Genomic DNA, 21,672 nt, shown 5'->3' with positions numbered 1-21,672 from the left:
GGAACATTAGTGGCAGAGCAGGTCTCCCACCATCCTCCAAGTAAGCTGACAACAATTTTGCTAATGGCGATGTCAGCTGGATAGGAGTGGCACTGAAGTCAGCTCTCGCTTTCGATCTGGGATTGATGCTTTGTCTCCAAATAGCAAGCTGAAGGTTTTGTGAAGTTTTTGCTGGTGGAGTCTCCATCCCTGAAGCTGTTCAACAAAGGGGCAGCTGTGGTGCTTGGGGTGGTAGTGGTTCAGGTAGTGTAGGACTGACACTCGGACTCAGTGACCTTGAAGGTCCTTTCCAGCCATGATGGTTCTATGATTCCATGTGCCAGCACCCACCTGGACACACCCTGCTTGATTGCCAGGTCACAAGGGGACCCTTTGTGACATCACCCGTGACACCCTGGGTCCCGAGGTCCCTTCCGAGTGCAAAGGAGGTCCTGGCTCAGTGTCCGGGAGGACAAGCGTGGGATCAGACTCGAGCACAGTTCTGTAGAGGAGAACTGAGCAATGTCTGCACCCGAGAGAAGCCAAGTGGACCAAGAAGGTTCTTCTGGTCGCCAGGAGAGTACTCAGCCAGGGGCTGGGGCCGGGGCTGGGGCTGAGTCTGGGGCTGAAGCGTGGCCTGTGCGGATGCAGCAGGGGAATACGTGGAGGAACATGACAGCCCCTTGTGGTCTGTCTACTGGGAGCCTTGACCCAGACCCTGAGGGCTCTGGTTCTTTGCAGGCTGCCCAGGAGCCTCCATCCCCTGGAGATCCATGGCCGGGCCATGAAGAGCCCACCCCAGACCTCTCCCTGCCCCCACACAGCCCCCTTGGTCCCACGGGCTCTCCCCACAGGCAGTGCAGCCTTGAGGCCAGCAGCACTGCCACCCCCATACCCACCCCCCAGGGCCTCTCCTCCTCCCCCCGGAGTGAGGAGAGAGCCAGCCCCTTATCCCACCCCCATGGCCTCTCTTCCTTCGCCAAGGAACAGAGACCCCCGAGCCAGCCCCAGCTGGCCAAGGCGGGAGAAGAAGGAGGAAGCCATCCCCCCACCACAAGCGAGCTGTACAAGGCCCAGCTGCTGGAGACAGGTGAGTGAGGGGCCTTTGGCTGCTTTGCTGTGCTCCTGCATGGCAGTGCTTGCTGGGCACATCCCTGGCCTGATCCGTGGCAGTCCCCTCTTTGGGTGCCCTGGCCCAGGGCTGGCTCTCTCCTTGGGAGCTGGCACACGGCTGGGGGCCGGCTGGGGCTCTTCAGCCTCTCCTGCCAGCACCTTCAGCTCACCCTTCTCTCTTGCCTGCTTAGATTCTGAGTCTGCGTCCAGCACATATTTGACTTGGTCATCCGCTGAGGAGGAGGAGGATGAGCTGCTCTTGCTGGACACCGTGGAGGAGACAGGAGAGGTACCTACCCACAGAGACTGCCACCTGACCTACTTGTGCCTGCTCCAGCTGCCCCCATGCTCAAAGATCCCTTTCCCGGACAGCTGACGTCTGGGCAAAGCTGGGGAAAAAGACACACACACACACAAAAAACCAGCAAACAAACAAACAAAAACCCAAAAGAGACCAGAGTGTCTTTGGGGGTAGGAGGGATCAATAAAGGAGCCCCATAACCTTCTCTTCTCCTTGCAGGATGACCTGAGTGATATGGAGAAGCAGCTGAGGGATTTGGGACCCCACTCTTGCTCCTACACCCTCAGTGAGCAACTCCTGCAGGAGCAACTCTTTCAGGTCTGGCATTTCCAGAGCAGGTCACAGCTTCCCCAGTGCAACCCCCTCCGGAGGTTTCTGCACCCCAAGGGGTACAGAAGTCACTTTTGGCGGGCGGCACAGAAAGGAGCAGAGGCTTCAGTGGGAAGGGGCTTTGGTCACCTCCCTGGTCGTAGCAGATTGGTGTGAGCCCTGAGGCTGGGAGGGACCCCAGGGACATGAAGGCCGAGTCAGGCTTGGCTGCTGTTCCCAGGAAGCCCTGGAAAAGGATCCAAGGCCTGCCAGGTGCTAAGCAGAGCTGCCACTTCTGGGAAAGCCACCAGAGCCCAGGGCAGAGCATTGGCTTTTCTTCTTGCAGGACCTGGTGTTCTTCATTGACTCGCCCAGAGCTCCGCTTGGCAGGGAGGTGCAGTCAGGCACGAGACCTTCCTTCCGCAGGGTAAGGAGACCCAGGGCCAGACAAGTTCCAGCGCCCCCCTCACCCATTCCCACTTTCCTGGATACTCTGTGGCTATCCCGAGTCCCAGTCCTCGTGCCAGCACCTCCATGCCATGCCTGCCCCCTCCCTCCCAAATCCCAGCGTCTTGGGCGTCTGCAGCCAGGTCAAGGCAGCAGAGAGGGATATGGGCAGGGCAGCAGTTGCAGTGGCAGCACCATAGTCACCCGTGTCCCCTCCAGGCACATGAGGTCCTGAGGTGCATCCACAGCGCCGTGGAGCACGTCTGCAGTGAGCCAGCCCGGCACAGCCTGCGGTCACTGCTTCGGGTGCTGGCCGAGAGGTTCCCCGAGGACACAGTCAGGAGCCTGCTGAGGATCAGTCCCCACTGTGACAGGTACGAGCCCCTACAGCCCTGGGGACTTACTCCGTAGCCCAGGAACAGCACGGTGGCCGAGGCAGCCCTGCTAACAGAGCACTCTGGCTTGCAGTGCTGCCGTGGCTATGTGGGAGGCGATGCTGTCCCCACTCAGCAGTATGCAGAGGATCTTCGAGGGGCTGCTCCGCGTGATCCAGGGCTCCGCACCAGAGGAGCACGTCTCAGCTGTGAGTGACCAGAGCAGGGCTTGCTCACCCTTCAGGGCTTTTCCCCAGGAAAGCAGACACAGCCCCTCCTGCCTGCCCCAAACAACCCCATCCTCCAGGACTTGGGGACACAACGTCTCAGGGCCAGCAGGGCCCTGCCCTCCACCAGCCCAGCCCCATCTGTGCCAGCCCCATGGGGCTGCCCCGTGCTGCTGGGGCCCCCGAGCACAAAGAGGAGCCCTGCAGCATTCCGGGCAGCACTCTGCTTCCGCGCTGCCTGCACCCCCTGCCCTGCACTGCAGCTGGAAACCTGGGGCGGGGGTTGGAATTGGGTGCCAGAGGGAGGGTCACCGTGCTGTGCTGGCCCAGGGGGGGCCACCCTGAATCAGCAGGGGAGCCCTCAGAGCAACAGCAGCGTCCGTGCACTGAGAGCTGTCCCTGTGCCGTTTCTGCAGGCATCCCGGGTCCTGCGCAGGCTCAGCCAGTCTCCGCGCTGCCAGGGGAGCCTGGAAGTGCTCTTCCCTAGGCTCCTCATGGCCCTGCTCAACCAGCTGGCACGGGCTGCACAGACCCTGCTAGACGAGCCGCCGGAGGGCGATCAACGCAGCCCTTTGGGGTGCGCCATCCCCTTGCCCTGCCATTCCCCTGGGCCCCGGACGGGGCCCCTGCTCTGTGTGTAACTGGACCTTGCTCTGCACACAGGGAGGCAGTGGAGGCCATTAAAGATCTGCTGTGTCTTGCTGGCTGTAGAGAGAATGTCCAGCAGATGCAGGAGGAGGGCATCTGGGACATGATGCTCCAAGGGGACACCCTGGAGGCAGGAGTCAGTTTGCTGGCCAGGTGAGAACCCCTCTCAAGCCTCAGAAGCCTCATGCCCAGGGGCAGAGAGGTCCCCAGGCACCCAGGCCCCGGGCTGCAGCTGCAGTGCTGGCCAGGGAGCGATCCGAGTGGCGAGGGGTGCTCCGTGCCTGGGGAGAGACCAGGGCGCTCTCAGCAAGTGGTGTTTGCGGCTGCGGGCAAAGACATGGCCTGGCCTGGGCTGGCCTGACTGGGCTGGGCAGGGCTTTGCCTGCCCTGCTCACTGCCAGCACTGCTTTTCTTTCCCTGACCAGAGAGATGTGCAGGAGCTCAGGTTTTGTGCGGTTCTCCCTCTTCCTGCACATGAGAGACATCGTAAACTGCGGGAGGGAACAGGAGAACACTTTTGCCATGGCTTTTTATGTTGAGGTAAGCAGTGCCTCGGCAAGATGCTTCTGCAGCTGTCCCTCTGGCACAGGCGGCTGCCAGGTGGGATGGGATGACAGTCCCCGGAGCTGGGACGGAGAGCTCGGCTCTCAGTCCCTCTGCCCTCCAGCCCTTCCTGCTGGGGCAGCGCTCAGCCACCCCTGCAGTGAGCCAGCCCTGCATGTCCACAGGCAGGGCTTCCCCCTGGATGGGCTGTGTCAGTCCCCAGGCCCTGAGCTGGCAGTGGGAACCAGGAGCTGCACAGTACCACCGGGGTCCTGCAGCTCTGCCTGTCTTTCACTGCTGTCCTTTCAGCTGCTGGGCTGCCAAGACGTTGCAAAGACCTCGGGTGATCTGCGGCTCCTCCGGTCTTACCTGGACTGTGGCAGTGACAGGATGCTTCTGCTGGCAGTCAGGGGCTTGGTGGCAGTTGCACAGCACCCGAAAATGGTGAGCAAGGCCTAGTCAGGTGGAGATGCCTTGGCAGCCTGGGGCTGGGGCGGTTTGGGTGGTTTGGGCCTGGCTGAGTGGAAGGAGGTGGCTGTCAGCAGAGGGGTGGCTGAACAGGGGCCACAGAGCCTTTGCTGTCCCGCCCTCCCTGGCTCTCCCTCAGCCCCCGGGCAGGAGGCAGGAGGGGCGGCAGAGACGCCCGCAGCGCCTGCCAGGAAGCCGGGCAGGAGGCCGATGCTCGGCACACAGAGCGTTTCTGCCAGGCTGCTGCTCCACTGCTCCACCATCACAGAAGTTCTCTGCTTCACACAGGCAGCAGAAATGCGGGACAGGGTTATGCTGGACTGCATCCTGGGGAGACTGGAGCACAACTCTGAAGAGCTCAGGGTGGAGGCCCTGCTCCTCCTCAGGAAGCTAACAGCTCACCCCACCGGGGATGAGGAGGCCATCCACATCACAGTGATGCTGGCGGAGAAGCTCCCTCTCCTCTTTGATGATGTAAGGCTGATGTGGGAACCTGAGCCTGCAGAGGGGCAGAGGGCAAGGAGAGGGAGAGGCTGTTGCTGCAGCCACCCTGTCGTCCTTCCTTCCTTCCTTTCTTCCTTCCTTCTAGGAGTCCAGCCAGGTGCGGGAGCTCTCCATTAAGCTCTTTGGAGAAACAATGGGGACTCTGGTGAGCGGAAAGGAGAGGTGGATGCAGATAATAATCCAGGGGAACCTGGTCTCCCTCTTGCTAAGGATGAACGATAAGAGCGAGAGTGTGGCCCAGGTACAGACTTCAGAGCTGACCACCTACTTTGCCCTTCCCTCTGCCCAAGCCCTCCCTGGCAGCAGCTCAGCAGCTCTTGCCCGTCTCTCTTGTGCTGGCTGGCAGAGTGCTGTACCTGAGGTGGTGGCTGTCCCCTGAGCTTGCCTCGGGCACTGAACCCCCTTCAGGCTCTGTCCCCAGCTGCCTCTTCCCATAAGTAGCTGGGGACAGCTTGCAGCCTTGCCCAGAGGAGGTGGGGCATGAGAGGTCTCCTCCTCTGAGCTGTGGTGTCAGCTCCCACGGTGTGCTGCTTTGCAGGCCTCTGCCAAAGCCCTCCTCATGTGTGCAAAGATCCTGGGGTGGAGAAAGCTCAAGAGGGAGGTCAAAAGGAAGCGGACAATGAGGATTGCAGAGATCCTGGTGAGGACAACCCCCAGGTACCAGGTGCCAGGTGCCAGGTGCCAGGGCCTGGGCTGGACAAGGGATACCCCATGTGCCCAGGGTGTGGTCGTGCAGGTGTTCCTCGCTGGCCCTGCTCCAGAGCGGAACACACAGCCTGGAGCTCCGTGCCCCCTTTCCCTTCCCATTTTCCGCTTTCCACTTTCCCCTTCCCCTCCCCCTCCCTCAGGCACGCAGCCCCCAGGGGTTCTTCTTGAGGCCCCTCTTGCCCCCAGACCCTGGGTGCTGCAGGAGCCCCCGGCCCACCTGGGCCCTGCCAGCAGCACGCAGCGTACCGGTTCCCCCCGGCCCCCCTGCCTGTGGCTCTGGCTGCAGCCCTGTCTGGCAGAAAGGAATGGCCTGGAGGGGAAGGGGTGGGATGGGCTGAGGGACTGCTCTGGCACACGGGGAAGGGCCTGAGCCAGCCCCGTGACCTTGGGCTCTCCCCAGGTGGAGCGGGACAGGGATGTGAAGTACCACGTGCATGCCTGCCTGCCGTACCTGAGGGACGCTCAGTGCGACGTGAGATTGGCGGCCATCAAGTTCATGGGTGAGCCACAGCCCCCGGGGACCCTCTCCTGGCAGCCCCGGGCTGGGGGCTGTGCTGCCACAGTGCTGGGGAGAGGGAGGTCTGACGGGAGCTCTGTGCACAGGGGCTGCTGCACGGCACCTGAGTAAGGACTCAGACATGGAGGAGCTGCAGGAAATGTGCGATGGTGAGGAGGGTCAGAGCTGGGCTGGCCGGGGCTGGTGGGGGCAGGGGACAGAGGCTGGGCAGGGGGCTGCCGGGGACGAACCTGTCAGGGGCACTTAGGGCATGCATAGGGTACATTTTGGCTGGACATTAGGAAGGAGTTCTTCACTGCAAGCGTGGTGAGACCCTGGCCCAGGCTGCCCAGAGAAGCTGTGGCTGCTCCACCCCTGGCAGTGTTGAAGGCTGGAGCTTGGAGCAGCCTGGGCTGGTGGGAGGTGTCCCTGTCCCTGGCAGGGCTTGGGATGGGGTGATCCTTAAGGTCCCTTCCAGCCCAGCGCAGTCTGGGATTGCTGAGCAGCAGCTTCCAGCTGCTCCCTTGGTGCCACCTGCTCCTCCTGGCCAGGGAAGGAGAGAGATGGGGCTGGCACAGGACAGGCTGTGCAGACAGTGAGGTGTCACCACTGCTCTCTTTCTTCCTGTCGCAGCCCTCCAGAGCTTGGAGAATGACCCTGAGCCCAGAGTCCGTTCCTTGGCAGCTGAGACCTTGCAGAACCTGGAAACTGAGCAGGACCAGCAACGATCACGATGGTCCCTGCGATCTCTGTTCTGCTGTTTCTGCTGAGATGACTCAGGGACAAAGCTCCTGGTGCCATCTTCCTGACGGTACCTCCACTGACGCCACGCTGTGGCTGCTGCCCCCCACACCTCCATGCGCACCTCCGGGCTTGACTGCCTCCCGCTCCAAACCAGTGCCCTCCAAACCCTCCTGCCCACACCCAGGACTCCCCTCAGACCGCTCTCCATTAAACCTTCCCAGCAGGGGACAGCAGCAGCGGGGGACCGAAGGTGCCAGTGATGAAGGTGGAGCTGGGAAGATGTCATTGGGAACTCCACCCTGACCCTCTTGCTCCACAGACGGAGGCCGTGGCTGCTCCGGGAAGCACCCGGCAGGTAAAAGAGGAGCTCATCAACTCCCCGGGCTGCCAGCGTGGCTGCTGCCATTGCCCACGCTGGTTCTGGGGGCGGGAGGTGCTAGGAGGCTCAGAGGAGAAGGGGTCAGGGTTTAAGGCAGCAAAGCTCCAGTTAACCCCAGCGCTGCTTTGTTGTTTTCAGGGCTTTGATTGGCAGCTGCCAGGATGAGCAGGAGATTGGGAACGTTTCGCCTTCAGCTTGTATCACTGAGCACGCCAGCACTGGGACAGTCCTGCTCACAGCTGACCATGTGGAACCCTTGCTGATGGCAGCAGCCTGGGCTGGTGGGAGGTGTCCCTGTCCCTGTCCAGCTCAGTTTCATGGGCATCGTGAGCCAGTGCTGCAAGTGCCTCAAAACCAACCTCTTGGTGGCTGGTTGCTCTGGCATCCAGAGACTGCCAACAGTTCCAGCTGTCCCCACCTGCTGGAAGCAGCTCATGCCTTCCTCTTCCATCACTTCCAGGAGGTCACCCGGGTGTCTCTGGAGTTGTTGAGGCTCTCCTCCAGCAGCAGCTGAGCCAGAGTTGCTTTCCTTTTCTCATCAGAGAGGAGGAAACGGCAGTTCTGGCAGAGCTACCAAGAGGTCACAAAGTCCCCCAAATAAAATGTGGCGTTTGGAAGGCACGGCACGTGTGGGGTCTGTTCTCTGCTGAGCTACCAACTTCCTTCCAGCTGAGCGTCTGTTAAATCAGGAATGGAAGTTCTGGGGCCGTGGGATCAGCTCTGTGAGATGGGGCAGGGGGCACTGGGAGGTACTGGAACTTAGTGAGGGACACTGGGAGGTACTGGAAGTTAGTGAGGGACACTGGGAGCTGCTGGGGGCAGTGCTGGGAACTAGGAGAGGGCACTGGAAAGCATCTGGGGGCACAAGGAGGAGCCGGTGAGCACTAGAATGAGCAGGGGAGAAGTCGTTGGTTTTGGGGTCTCCCCACAGACAAACGGGGACGTCTTGGGGATGAGTGGAGAGGGGATGATGGGAGAGGAACGTCCTGGGAGTAGGGAGGCTCTGCAAAGGAACCCGGATCGATGGGTCGTGGCCAATTGTATGAGATTTAACACGACCAAGTCCCCTTGGTCCTGTGAGCAGAAAGATGCAGCAGTCCAGAATTTCAACTGTTCTTCAGAAATCACACAACCCGCTGGCCCAAACCAAATGTCATAAGCAAGAGAGACATCACCTGCTGTTGCAGAGCACCTTTAGCAGATACAGACTTCTGCCCAAGTAAGGACATTGTGTCCTCACCTGGAGTATTGCATCCGTTTCTGGAGCCCTCACTCAGCACAGGAAGGACATGGACCTGATGGGAGGAGGACACAAAGATGATCGTGGGGTTGAACACCTCTCCTGTGAAGAGAGGCTGTGGGAGCTGGGCTTGTGGAGCCTGGAGAAGAGAAGGCTCCGGGGAGACCTCCTAGTGACCTTTGAGTTCGCCTGCAGGGGCTACGGGAAGGCTGGAGAGGGACCGTTTGCAAGGGCCTGGAGTGATAGGACGAACGAGGGGCAATGGTTTTAGAGAAGAGCAGATTAAGATTGGATGTGAAGAAGGAGTTCTTCACCATAAGGGTGGTGATAAAATGGAACAGGAGGTGGCTGGGGCCTCGACCCTGGAGAGATTCAAGGTGAGGCTCGATGAGGCTCTGAGCAACCTGATCCAGTTGGGGATGTCCCTGCTTACAGGGACCTGTAGAGGTTAGATGACCTGTAGAGGTTCCTTCCAACCCAAATTATTCTGTGACTCTGCGGAAATGATCTGTGCCTCATATGCCAGTAAAACAGGAAGGTTGTTAATAAAATTATCCTGCAGTCAGAGGGGCTACGAGAAGCATTTGCTGAACCAGATATGACCAGTGAAGGTCTGCAGATTGCCGTGACTCCAGAAAAGCCCTACTTCAGGTACTGGAGATTGCTTTCGATTCAGATGTTCATGCTTGGCTTCCATTGGCAAGGACTGGAAGTTTTCAAGGTGAAGAGAGAGGAGCTGTTTTCAATGATGGCTTTAGTTAAAGAAGGGAGCGTGGCAAATCACAATATGTCATGGGATTAATATATGGAATGTTAATGGATGTAATGAATACCTTGACGACCTGGTAAACACGGCATTGGTGTGGAACCTTTAGCATTTTTTAATTAAGTGAAGCAAAACAAACAATAGTGTTTCTTGAATATCTCAACAGACATTGCAAGTGATTGTGGTAGAGTTTTTAGAGAGCTGTTACCGTGTATTCTGAGGTGGTGCCTTCAGGTTATCGACTTCTGGAAATGCAGGAAGTGCACATCTGGACTACCCTAGGGACTCTGATTTGACGGAAGCATTCCACTGTAAGCAGACCCAGACAACTCTGGGCTGAGGGACTCTGTGATCAGTGCCCTGTGTGGCAGGTCTCGTGATCTAGCTAGAAAGTTTAAAACCCTGATTTTGCATTAGTGTAGCATTGACTAGTACAGTGGGAAAAGAATACTTCCAGCCTGATGAAAGTTTGTGCTCAAAAGCTGAGCAGTGCCTGTCCAATGTTGTTACCAGGCAAAGAATAAATTAGCATGTTGCTAATTGTTTATGAGTGTTTAGGTGTCTAATTAGGAGCAAAGTTACAGCTTTTCCCTGCACAATGTATTTTTTTCAGATTGGGTTTTTTTTTTTCCCTTGCAGGTACAAGATTTCTTTGCTCAAACCATCTACAAAGGCATAGGCTTTATCTTGTGAAGTGTCCATTCGAACAGATGGCCAAGGATTTCTTTCACTGCAGTATATGATTAGGAATGAGGATGGACAGATCTGTTTTGTGGAATATTATTGTTGCCCTGATGAGGATGTTACTGAAGCAGAACTGTAGCTGTATGTTTTGGTATCTGTTACCGTATTTATGGATAATTCAAAGACTGTTTTTTTTTATATATAAAACGGAACAAAAGCTGTAAAGATTCACAGATTTTTTTCTTTTTTTTTAAATATTTTTAAATTCTGGTAATTCAAAGACTGCTTTTTTATTCCCCTGCAAATATTTCTTAGCTGTGACTCAAAAAAACAAAGCTGAAAAAACAAGAGGGGGAGCTGATGTCCTACAGCCACTGATTCCGTTACGGATGTTGAAGCTCCTGTAAGATGTTGCTGGTTTTTACAGTATTTGCCAAGGAATTTGTGTTTGTGATTTTTGGATTTTTTTTTTTTTTTTTTTTTTGTGTGTGTGTGTATGTGTGTCTTTGGCTCGTTCTAAGCAATCACTCCAGGGAACATCTGAGCATCAGCTGTGTGTTGGCTAGTTGGCTTTCAATGACTTAAAAATAAAAGATGGCCTAAAAATTGACGTTTTCAAACTGATTTCTTGATAGCAGCAGGTGGTTTTAGGCTGGCAAATGCCAGCAGGTTTTGCTGGTGAAGCTGCTAAGCTTCTCCTCATCTTGGTTAATCTGTAATATAATTGAGTTCCTTGGAATTTCATCTGATACCAGTTTACCCTTTTGTCTGCAGTGATGTTGTTGAACTGGTGAATTTAGGTAGAAGCCAGGATTTACTTACTCATCGCTCGTAACTCCTCTGGCAACATAACTCTTCTGTAGCTAGTGATTTTTCTCATTGATCCACTGCTGACTAAGTGGATCATAGCTCTACCTATTCATCGCTTATTAGCTCTCTCGTGTGTCTGATTCAACGTGAAGTTCTGGCTTCCCTGCATAGTTCAGCATTCTGAGCAGCTTATCCCTTTTCTCGAGTCCAAGTTTGGCTCAAAAGCACTTGGCTCAAACCTTTCCTATTGTCTTCTGTGTTTCAGGACCTTCATCTTCCACAGAGCTGTTAGCTACTACATGCTTTCATTCCGAGTATTTTTTCCTTATTTGCTTTCTTTCCACTGGGATATGGCTTAGAAACGTAAGGAAGAAGAATAGCGAGAGCCTTGCAGCTGCAGCTGTTGGTTTTTTGTTATTAATTATATGAATGCTTTTACATGGTATGTTCAATATTGGCATAACTGTTTTCATTTCTGTTCTTCTTGTGACAAAATCTGCAAGGAAGAGAAGGGTTCCCTCTCTCTGTGGGAACCATGTGCAGCTCATTCAGGTCACCCATGTCAAAGTTACACACATCTTACAGCTTGGTTGGACTAGGAGAGTTTTGCATGGAAGAGAAATTGCCTCAATTTCTAGCTAGTTTTCAAAATTCAATTTCTTACTGATAATTGAGATTTTACAAATCTTACCCCCCAAAAATCCACCCGAACTGCATCAAAGGAAAAAACCACCACCCAAACTAAAGCCATTCCGCAACTGAGGACTTCATTTGAAGGTGATAGTTGAGATTAGCAGAGTGATAACCCCCTATGGATAGTAAGTGTATTAGATCAGTCACTGAGCTGCGAAATTCTATGGGCATCTGTGACTATTCTTTCAGAAATAAAAAATTGCTCCCCGAGCGATTTTAATTATCGTAAAGTGGTGGTTCCTACCATATACCAAGAAGTGACTTGCTGTATGTAAAATAGTCCTCCCGGAAAATACTGATTCTAAACTCCTCTGCGATTAGTCATGTTTCTTCACAGAAAGGAGATCTGAACGGATACATTTTCCTTGACCATGTAGCTGAAGGGCTACTATTTAAAGTATTTAAAGTTTTTTATCCTGAAGTGGACAGGACTGGCTGTTACTGAGCACATCTTTTATTTAAAAGCTTAAGAAAAAAGCAAGAAAACAAAAAACAACAACAAACAAAACACACAAGGCAATAACTACGGAAAGCAGAAGAATATTAACGTACAATGCTTAGGGGCTAAGAAAAGGAATTAGGTAAGAGTGACTTTACAGAACGAGAATGAGTATAATAGTGGTTGCAGGAGAACAAGAACAATTCTCTGTGTACCATGTGGCCTGATGTGCACTGAAAGGGATTCAACTGAATATTGATTTTTTGGAAAGACATGACTATACTCTTGGAATGATAAGGCTAAAAAAGGAAACCCATGAAAAACACAAAGAGCTAAAAAACCACAAAAAACAAACCGTCAAAATAAAACAAAAAACCCCACCAAACGAAACCAAACCAAACCACACCACACCAAGCCAAAAAGCTCTGCAGGAAAACAATGAAAGAATTGATCACCGAAGCTGAACAAGCCGCATTCTGAAAGCACGGATCTTCCTGGGCAGCGTGGTTGAGTTTAAACGAGGAATTCCAGACTGAAAAAGGAGAGATTAATCCTATCATTAGTTTCCTTAAGGAGACGACTTCAGCTGTCTGGTCCGCACCTCACAGTCGATAGGAGATAACCTTAAACCTTTTCTGGGGAAATGGCCTGCAGCTCACAAGTAGACTGGGGAAGGTTTCTGGCAGTTGTGAATAGGGGATTGATCCAGTGGAACATTAGTGGCAGAGCAGGTCTCCCACCATCCTCCAAGTAAGCTGACAACAATTTTGCTAATGGCGATGTCAGCTGGATAGGAGTGGCACTGAAGTCAGCTCTCGCTTTCGATCTGGGATTGATGCTTTGTCTCCAAATAGCAAGCTGAAGGTTTTGTGAAGTTTTTGCTGGTGGAGTCTCCGTCCCTGAAGCTGTTCAACAAAGGGGCAGCTGTGGTGCTTGGGGTGGTAGTGGTTCAGGTAGTGTAGGACTGACACTCGGACTCAGTGACCTTGAAGGTCCTTTCCAGCCATGATGGTTCTATGATTCCATGTGCCAGCACCCACCTGGACACACCCTGCTTGATTGCCAGGTCACAAGGGGACCCTTTGTGACATCACCCGTGACACCCTGGGTCCCGAGGTCCCTTCCGAGTGCAAAGGAGGTCCTGGCTCAGTGTCCGGGAGGACAAGCGTGGGATCAGACTCGAGCACAGTTCTGTAGAGGAGAACTGAGCAATGTCTGCACCCGAGAGAAGCCAAGTGGACCAAGAAGGTTCTTCTGGTCGCCAGGAGAGTACTCAGCCAGGGGCTGGGGCCGGGGCTGGGGCTGAGTCTGGGGCTGAAGCGTGGCCTGTGCGGATGCAGCAGGGGAATACGTGGAGGAACATGACAGCCCCTTGTGGTCTGTCTACTGGGAGCCTTGACCCAGACCCTGAGGGCTCTGGTTCTTTGCAGGCTGCCCAGGAGCCTCCATCCCCTGGAGATCCATGGCCGGGCCATGAAGAGCCCACCCCAGACCTCTCCCTGCCCCCACACAGCCCCCTTGGTCCCACGGGCTCTCCCCACAGGCAGTGCAGCCTTGAGGCCAGCAGCACTGCCACCCCCATACCCACCCCCCAGGGCCTCTCCTCCTCCCCCCGGAGTGAGGAGAGAGCCAGCCCCTTATCCCACCCCCATGGCCTCTCTTCCTTCCCCAAGGAACAGAGACCCCCGAGCCAGCCCCAGCTGGCCAAGGCGGGAGAAGAAGGAGGAAGCCATCCCCCCACCACAAGCGAGCTGTACAAGGCCCAGCTGCTGGAGACAGGTGAGTGAGGGGCCTTTGGCTGCTTTGCTGTGCTCCTGCATGGCAGTGCTTGCTGGGCACATCCCTGGCCTGATCCGTGGCAGTCCCCTCTTTGGGTGCCCTGGCCCAGGGCTGGCTCTCTCCTTGGGAGCTGGCACACGGCTGGGGGCCGGCTGGGGCTCTTCAGCCTCTCCTGCCAGCACCTTCAGCTCACCCTTCTCTCTTGCCTGCTTAGATTCTGAGTCTGCTTCCAGCACATATTTGACTTGGTCATCCGCTGAGGAGGAGGAGGATGAGCTGCTCTTGCTGGACACCGTGGAGGAGACAGGAGAGGTACCTACCCACAGAGACTGCCACCTGACCTACTTGTGCCTGCTCCAGCTGCCCCCATGCTCAAAGATCCCTTTCCCGGACAGCTGACGTCTGGGCAAAGCTGGGGAAAAAGACACACACACACACAAAAAACCAGCAAACAAACAAACAAAAACCCAAAAGAGACCAGAGTGTCTTTGTGGGTAGGAGGGATCAATAAAGGAGCCCCATAACCTTCTCTTCTCCTTGCAGGATGACCTGAGTGATATGGAGAAGCAGCTGAGGGATTTGGGACCCCACTCTTGCTCTTACACCCTCAGTGAGCAACTCCTGCAGGAGCAACTCTTTCAGGTCTGGCATTTCCAGAGCAGGTCACAGCTTCCCCAGTGCAACCCCCTCCGGAGGTTTCTGCACCCCAAGGGGTACAGAAGTCACTTTTGGCGGGCGGCACAGAAAGGAGCAGAGGCTTCAGTGGGAAGGGGCTCTGGTCACCTCCCTGGTCATAGCAGATTGGTGTGAGCCCTGAGGCTGGGAGGGACCCCAGGGACATGAAGGCCGAGTCAGGCTTGGCTGCAGTTCCCAGGAGGCCCTGGAAAAGGATCCAAGGCCTGCCAGGTGCTAAGCTAAGCTGCCACCTCTGGGAAAGTCACCAGAGCCCAGGGCAGAGCATTGGCTTTTCTTCTTGCAGGACCTGGTGCTCTTCATTGACTCGCCCAGAGCTCCGCTTGGCAGGGAGGTGCAGTCAGGCACGAGACCTTCCTTCCGCAGGGTAAGGAGACCCAGGGCCAGACAAGTTCCAGCGCCCCCCTCCCCCATTCTCACTCTCCTGGATACTCTGTGGCTATCCCGAGTCCCAGTCCTCATGCCAGCACCTCCATGCCATGCCTGCCCCCTCCCTCCCAAATCCCAGCGTCTTGGGTGTCTGCAGCCAGGTCAAGGCAGCAGAGAGGGATATGGGCAGGGCAGCAGTTGCAGTGGCAGCTGAGGAGATGGTTGCACTCCAGTGGCAGCACCATAGTCACCCGTGTCCCCTCCAGGCACATGAGGTCCTGAGGTGCATCCACAGCACCGTGGAGCACGTCTGCAGCGAGCCAGCCCGGCACAGCCTGCGGTCGCTGCTTCGGGTGCTGGCCGAGAGGTTCCCCGAGGACACAGTCAGGAGCCTGCTGAGGATCAGTCCCCACTGTGACAGGTACGAGCCCCTACAGCCCTGGGGACTTGCTCCGTAGCCCAGGAACAGCACGGTGGCCGAGGCAGCCCTGCTAACAGAGCACTCTGGCTTGCAGTGCTGCCGTGGCTATGTGGGAGGCGATGCTGTCCCCACTCAGCAAAGAGCAGAGTATCTTCGAGGGGATGCTCCGCGTGATCCAGGGCTCCGCACCAGAGGAGCACGTCTCAGCTGTGAGTGACCAGAGCAGGGCTTGCTCACCCTTCAGGGCTTTTCCCCAGGAAAGCAGACACAGCCCCTCCTGCCTGCCCCAAACAACCCCATCCTCCAGGACTTGGGGACACAACGTCTCAGGGCCAGCAGGGCCCTGCCCTCCACCAGCCCAGCCCCATCTGTGCCAGCCCCATGGGGCTGCCCCGTGCTGCTGGGGCCCCCGAGCACAAAGAGGAGCCCTGCAGCATTCCGGGCAGCACTCCGCTCCCGCGCTGCCTGCACCCCCTGCCCTGCACTGCAGCTGGAAACCTGGGGCGGGGGTCGGATTTGGGTGCCAGAGGGAGGGTCACCGTGCTGTGCTGGCCCAGGGGGGGCCACCCTGAATCAGCAGGGGAGCCCTCAGAGCAACAGCAGCGTCTGTGCACTGAGAGCCGTCCCTGTGCCGTTTCTGCAGGCATCCCGGGTCCTGCGCAGGCTCAGCCAGTCTCCCCACTGTCAGCAGAGCCTGAAATTGTACTACTATCCAGATTTCCTGATGGCCCTGCTCGACCGCCTGGCACGGGCTGCACAGACCCTGCTAGACGATCAACGCAGCCCTTTGGGGTGCGCCATCCCCTTGCCCTGCCATTCCCCTGGGCCCCGGCTGGGGCCCCTGCTCTGTATGTAACTGGACCTTGCTCTGCACACAGGGAGGCAGTGGAGGCCATTAAAGATCTGCTGTGTCTTGCTGGCTGTAGAGAGAATGTCCAGCAGATGCAGGAGGAGGGCGTCTGGGACATGATGCTCCAAGGAGAGACCCTGGAGGCAGCAGTCAGTTTGCTGGCCAGGTGAGAACCCCTCTCAAGCCTCAGAAGCCTCATGCCCAGGGGCAGAGAGGTCCCCAGGCACCCAGGCCCCGGGCTGCAGCTGCAGTGCTGGCCAGGGAGCGATCCGAGTGGCGAGGGGTGCTCCGTGCCTGGGGAGAGACCAGGGCGCTCTCAGCAAGTGGTGTTTGCGGCTGCGGGCAAAGACATGGCCTGGCCTGGCCTGGCCTGGCCTGGCCCGGCCTGGGCTATCCTGACTGGGCTGGGCAGGGCAATCCCAGCCAGGTTTTGCCTGCCCTGCTCACTGCCAGCACTGCTTTTCTTTCCCTTACCAGAGAGATGTGCAGGAGCTCAGGTTTCGTGCGGCTCTACCTCTTCCTGCACATGAAATTCACCCTAAACTCCGGGAGGGAACAGGAGAACACTTTTGCCATGGCTTTTTATGTTGAGGTAAGCAGTGCCTCTGCGAGATGCTTCTGCAGCCGTCCCTCTGGCACAGGCGGCTGCCGGCTGGGATGGGATGACAGTCCCCAGAGCTGGGACGGAGGGCTCGGCTCTCAGTCCCTCTGCCCTCCAGCCCTTCCTGCTGGGGCAGCGCTCAGCCACCCCTGCAGTGAGCCAGCCCTGCGTGTCCACAGGCAGGGCTTCCCCCTGGATGGGCTGTGTCAGTCCCCAGGCCCTGAGCTGGCAGTGGGAGCCAGGAGCTGCACAGTACCGTCGGGGTCCTGCAGCTCTGCCCGTCTTTCACTGTTGTCCTTTCAGCTGCTGGGCTGCGAAGACATGGCAAAGCAGTCGAGTGATCTGCAGCTCCTCCGGTCTTACCTGGACTGTGGCAGTGACAGGATGCTTCTGCTGGTGGTCAGGGGCTTGGTGGCAGTTGCACAGGACCCGGAGATGGTGAGCAAGGCCTAGTCAGGTGGAGATGCCTTGGCAGCCTGGGGCTGGGGCAGGTGGTTTGGGCCTGGCTGAGAGGAAGGAGGTGGCTGTCAGCAGAGGGGTGGCTGAACAGGGGCCACAGAGCCTTTGCTGTCCTGCCCTCCCTGGCTCTCCCTGGCTCTCCCTCAGCCCCCGAGGCAGGAGGCAGGAGGCAGGAGGGGCGGCAGAGACGCCCGCAGCACCTGCCGGGAAGCCGGGCAGGAGGCCGATGCTCGGCACACAGAGCGTTTCTGCCAGGCTGCTGCTCCACTGCTCCACCATCACAGAAGTTCTCTGCTTCACACAGGCAGCAGAAATGCGGGACAGGGTTATGCTGGACTGCATCCTGGGGAGACTGGAGCACAACTCTGAAGAGCTCAGGGTGGAGGCCCTGCTCCTCCTCAGGAAGCTAACAGCTCACCCCACCGGGGATGAGGAGGCCATCCACATCACAGTGATGCTGGCGGAGAAGCTCCCTCTCCTCTTTGATGATGTAAGGCTGATGTGGGAACCTGAGCCTGCAGAGGGGTAGAGGGCAAGGAGAGGGAGAGGCTGTTGCTGCAGCCACCCTGTCGTCCTTCCTTCCTTCCTTTCTTCCTTCCTTCTAGGAGTCCAGCCAGGTGCGGGAGCTCTCCATTAAGCTCTTTGGAGAAACAATGGGGACTCTGGTGAGCGGAAAGGAGAGGTGGATGCAGATAATAATCCAGGGGAACCTGGTCTCCCTCTTGCTAAGGATGAACGATAAGAGCGAGAGTGTGGCCCAGGTACAGACTTCAGAGCTGACCACCTACTTTGCCCTTCCCTCTGCCCAAGCCCTCCCTGGCAGCAGCTCAGCAGCTCTTGCCCGTCTCTCTTGTGCTGGCTGGCAGAGTGCTGTACCTGAGGTGGTGGCTGTCCCCTGAGCTTGCCTCGGGCACTGAACCCCCTTCAGGCTCTGTCCCCAGCTGCCTCTTCCCATAAGTAGCTGGGGACAGCTTGCAGCCTTGCCCAGAGGAGGCGGGGCATGAGAGGTCTCCTGCTCTGAGCTGTGGTGTCAGCTCCCACGGTGTGCTGCTTTGCAGGCCTCTGCCGAAGCCCTCCTCATCTGTGCAAAGATCCTGGGGTGGAGAAAGCTCAAGAGGGAGGTCAAAAGGAAGCGGACAATGAGGATTGCAGAGATCCTGGTGAGGACAACCCCCAGGTACCAGGTGCCAGGTGCCAGGTGCCAGGTGCCAGGGCCTGGGCTGGACAAGGGATCCCCCATGTGCCCAGGGTGTGGTCGTGCAGGTGTTCCTCGCTGGCCCTGCTCCAGAGCGGAACACACAGCCTGGAGCTCCGTGCCCCCTTTCCCTTCCCATTTTCCGCTTTCCACTTTCCCCTTCCCCTCCCCCTCCCTCAGGCACGCAGCCCCCAGGGGTTCTTCTTGAGGCCCCTCTTGCCCCCAGACCCTGGGTGCTGCAGGAGCCCCCGGCCCACCTGGGCCCTGCCAGCAGCACGCAGCGTACCGGTTCCCCCCGGCCCCCCTGCCTGTGGCTCTGGCTGCAGCCCTGTCTGGCAGAAAGGAATGGCCTGGAGGGGAAGGGGTGGGATGGGCTGAGGGACTGCTCTGGCACACGGGGAAGGGCCTGAGCCAGCCCCGTGACCTTGGGCTCTCCCCAGGTGGAGCGGGACAGGGATGTGAAGTACCACGTGCATGCCTGCCTGCCGTACCTGAGGGACGCTCAGTGCGACGTGAGATTGGCGGCCATCAAGTTCATGGGTGAGCCACAGCCCCCGGGGACCCTCTCCTGGCAGCCCCGGGCTGGGGGCTGTGCTGCCACAGTGCTGGGGAGAGGGAGGTCTGACGGGAGCTCTGTGCACAGGGGCTGCTGCACGGCACCTGAGTAAGGACTCAGACATGGAGGAGCTGCAGGAAATGTGCGATGGTGAGGAGGGTCAGAGCTGGGCTGGCCGGGGCTGGTGGGGGCAGGGGACAGAGGCTGGGCAGGGGGCTGCCGGGGACGAACCTGTCAGGGGCACTTAGGGCATGCATAGGGTACATTTTGGCTGGACATTAGGAAGGAGTTCTTCACTGCGAGCGTGGTGAGACCCTGGCCCAGGCTGCCCAGAGAAGCTGTGGCTGCTCCACCCCTGGCAGTGTTGAAGGCTGGAGCTTGGAGCAGCCTGGGCTGGTGGGAGGTGTCCCTGTCCCTGGCAGGGCTTGGGATGGGGTGATCCTTAAGGTCCCTTCCAGCCCAGCGCAGTCTGGGATTGCTGAGCAGCAGCTTCCAGCTGCTCCCTTGGTGCCTGCCACCTGCTCCTCCTGGCCAGGGAAGGAGAGAGATGGGGCTGGCACAGGACAGGCTGTGCAGACAGTGAGGTGTCACCACTGCTCTCTTTCTTCCTGTCGCAGCCCTCCAGAGCTTGGAGAATGACCCTGAGCCCAGAGTCCGTTCCTTGGCAGCTGAGACCTTGCAGAACCTGGAAACTGAGCAGGACCAGCAACGATCACGATGGTCCTTGCGATCTCTGTTCTGCTGTTTCTGCTGAGATGACTCAGGGACAAAGCTCCTGGTGCCATCTTCCTGACGGTACCTCCACTGACGCCACGCTGTGGCTGCTGCCCCCCACACCTCCCATGCGCACCTCCGGGCTTGACTGCCTCCCGCTCCAAACCAGTGCCCTCCAAACCCTCCTGCCCACACCCAGGACTCCCCTCAGACCACTCTCCATTAAACCTTCCCAGCAGGGGACAGCAGCAGCGGGGGACTGAAGGTGCCAGTGATGAAGGTGGAGCTGGGAAGATGTCATTGGGAACTCCACCCTGACCCTCTTGCTCCACAGACGGAGGCCGTGGCTGCTCCGGGAAGCACCCGGCAGGTAAAAGAGGAGCTCATCAACTCCCCGGGCTGCCAGCGTGGCTGCTGCCATTGCCCACGCTGGTTCTGGGGGCGGGAGGTGCTAGGAGGCTCAGAGGAGAAGGGGTCAGGGTTTAAGGCAGCAAAGCTCCAGTTAACCCCAGCGCTGCTTTGTTGTTTTCAGGGCTTTGTTTGGCAGCTGCCAGGATGAGCAGGAGATTGGGAACGTTTCGCCTTCAGCTTGTATCACTGAGCACGCCAGCACTGGGACAGTCCTGCTCACAGCTGACCATGTGGAACCCTTGCTGATGGCAGCAGCCTGGGCTGGTGGGAGGTGTCCCTGTCCCTGTCCAGCTCAGTTTCATGGGCATCGTGAGCCAGTGCTGCAAGTGCCTCAAAACCAACCTCTTGGTGGCTGGTTGCTCTGGCATCCAGAGACTGCCAACAGTTCCAGCTGTCCCCACCTGCTGGAAGCAGCTCATGCCTTCCTCTTCCATCACTTCCAGGAGGTCACCCGGGTGTCTCTGGAGTTGTTGAGGCTCTCCTCCAGCAGCAGCTGAGCCAGAGTTGCTTTCCTTTTCTCATCAGAGAGGAGGAAACGGCAGTTCTGGCAGAGCTACCAAGAGGTCACAAAGTCCCCCAAATAAAATGTGGCGTTTGGAAGGCACGGCACGTGTGGGGTCTGTTCTCTGCTGAGCTACCAACTTCCTTCCAGCTGAGCGTCTGTTAAATCAGGAATGGAAGTTCTGGGGCCGTGGGATCAGCTCTGTGAGATGGGGCAGGGGGCACTGGGAGGTACTGGAAGTTAGTGAGGGAAACTGGGAGCTGCTGGGGGCAGTGCTGGGAACTAGGAGAGGGCACTGGAAAGCATCTGGGGGCACAAGGAGGAACCGGTGAGCACTAGAATGAGCAGGGGAGAAGTCGCTGGTTTTGGGGTCTCCCCATAGACAAACGGGGACGTCTTGGGGATGAGTGGAGAGGGGATGATGGGAGAGGAACGTCCTGGGAGTAGGGAGGCTCTGCAAAGGAACCTGGATCGATGGGTCGTGGCCAATTGTATGAGATTTAACACGACCAAGTCCCCTTGGTCCTGTGAGCAGAAAGATGCAGCAGTCCAGAATTTCAACTGTTCTTCAGAAATCACACAACCCGCTGGCCCAAACCAAATGTCATAAGCAAGAGAGACATCACCTGCTGTTGCAGAGCACCTTTAGCAGATACAGACTTCTGCCCAAGTAAGGACATTGTGTCCTCACCTGGAGTATTGCATCCGTCTCTGGAGCCCTCACTCAGCACAGGAAGGACATGGACCTGATGGGAGGAGGACACAAAAATGGTCGTGGGGTTGAACACCTCTCCTGTGAAGAGAGGCTGTGGGAGCTGGGCTTGTGGAGCCTGGAGAAGAGAAGGCTCCGGGGAGACCTCCTAGTGACCTTTGAGTTCGCCTGCAGGGGCTACGGGAAGGCTGGAGAGGGACCGTTTGCAAGGGCCTGGAGTGATAGGACGAACGAGGGGCAATGGTTTTAGAGAAGAGCAGATTAAGATTGGATGTGAAGAAGGAGTTCTTCACCATAAGGGTGGTGATAAAATGGAACAGGAGGTGGCTGGGGCCTCGACCCTGGAGAGATTCAAGGTGAGGCTCGATGAGGCTCTGAGCAACCTGATCCAGTTGGGGATGTCCCTGCTTACAGGGACCTGTAGAGGTTAGATGACCTGTAGAGGTTCCTTCCAACCCAAATTATTCTGTGACTCTGCGGAAATGATCTGTGCCTCATATGCCAGTAAAACAGGAAGGTTGTTAATAAAATTATCCTG

At 57.2% G+C, this 21,672-nt stretch overlaps 4 protein-coding genes across 5 annotated transcripts; all 4 read left to right on the top strand.

Annotated features, from left to right (window-relative positions):
* The first annotated feature begins 428 nt into the window (after positions 1 to 428).
* Positions 429 to 20,170, top strand: LOC139789345 (maestro heat-like repeat-containing protein family member 7). Its single transcript, XM_071729902.1, has 18 exons — positions 429 to 1,069; positions 1,284 to 1,381; positions 1,613 to 1,711; positions 2,049 to 2,129; positions 2,369 to 2,523; positions 2,618 to 2,732; positions 3,167 to 3,327; positions 3,414 to 3,551; positions 16,462 to 16,576; positions 16,889 to 17,023; positions 17,349 to 17,534; positions 17,650 to 17,805; positions 18,103 to 18,204; positions 18,680 to 18,779; positions 18,883 to 18,945; positions 19,413 to 19,590; positions 19,746 to 19,879; positions 20,042 to 20,170. The coding sequence occupies exons 1-16, from the start codon at positions 502 to 504 to the stop codon at positions 19,547 to 19,549; spliced, it is 2,409 nt and encodes an 802-aa protein (XP_071586003.1). The 5' UTR covers positions 429 to 501; the 3' UTR covers positions 19,550 to 19,590; positions 19,746 to 19,879; positions 20,042 to 20,170.
* Positions 4,401 to 7,379, top strand: LOC139789367 (maestro heat-like repeat-containing protein family member 7). 2 transcript variants are annotated; one of them, XM_071729963.1, is made up of 6 exons: positions 4,401 to 4,883; positions 4,999 to 5,154; positions 5,452 to 5,553; positions 6,022 to 6,121; positions 6,225 to 6,287; positions 6,751 to 7,379. In XM_071729963.1, exons 1-6 carry the CDS (start codon positions 4,620 to 4,622, stop codon positions 6,885 to 6,887), a joined length of 822 nt encoding a protein of 273 aa, XP_071586064.1. In that variant the 5' UTR covers positions 4,401 to 4,619; the 3' UTR covers positions 6,888 to 7,379. The 2 variants fall into 2 exon arrangements, with proteins under 2 accessions (XP_071586064.1, XP_071586065.1); XM_071729964.1 differs by lacking the exon at positions 6,225 to 6,287.
* LOC139789364 (uncharacterized) lies at positions 12,999 to 14,510 on the top strand. The gene is made up of 3 exons (XM_071729958.1): positions 12,999 to 13,651; positions 13,866 to 13,963; positions 14,195 to 14,510. The coding sequence occupies exons 1-3, from the start codon at positions 13,084 to 13,086 to the stop codon at positions 14,459 to 14,461; spliced, it is 933 nt and encodes a 310-aa protein (XP_071586059.1). The 5' UTR covers positions 12,999 to 13,083; the 3' UTR covers positions 14,462 to 14,510.
* LOC139789723 (maestro heat-like repeat-containing protein family member 6) lies at positions 14,741 to 16,154 on the top strand. The gene is made up of 4 exons (XM_071730728.1): positions 14,741 to 15,134; positions 15,229 to 15,343; positions 15,778 to 15,926; positions 16,013 to 16,154. Exons 1-4 carry the CDS (start codon positions 14,824 to 14,826, stop codon positions 16,152 to 16,154), a joined length of 717 nt encoding a protein of 238 aa, XP_071586829.1. The 5' UTR covers positions 14,741 to 14,823.
* Positions 20,171 to 21,672: the final 1,502 nt, after the last annotated feature.

This window comes from Heliangelus exortis, chromosome Z (genome assembly GCF_036169615.1).
Source record: "Heliangelus exortis chromosome Z, bHelExo1.hap1, whole genome shotgun sequence".
NCBI classification, from domain to species: domain Eukaryota; kingdom Metazoa; phylum Chordata; class Aves; order Apodiformes; family Trochilidae; genus Heliangelus; species Heliangelus exortis.
Note: the sequence above shows the minus strand (reverse complement) of the source record. Positions and strands in the feature narration are given on the sequence as shown.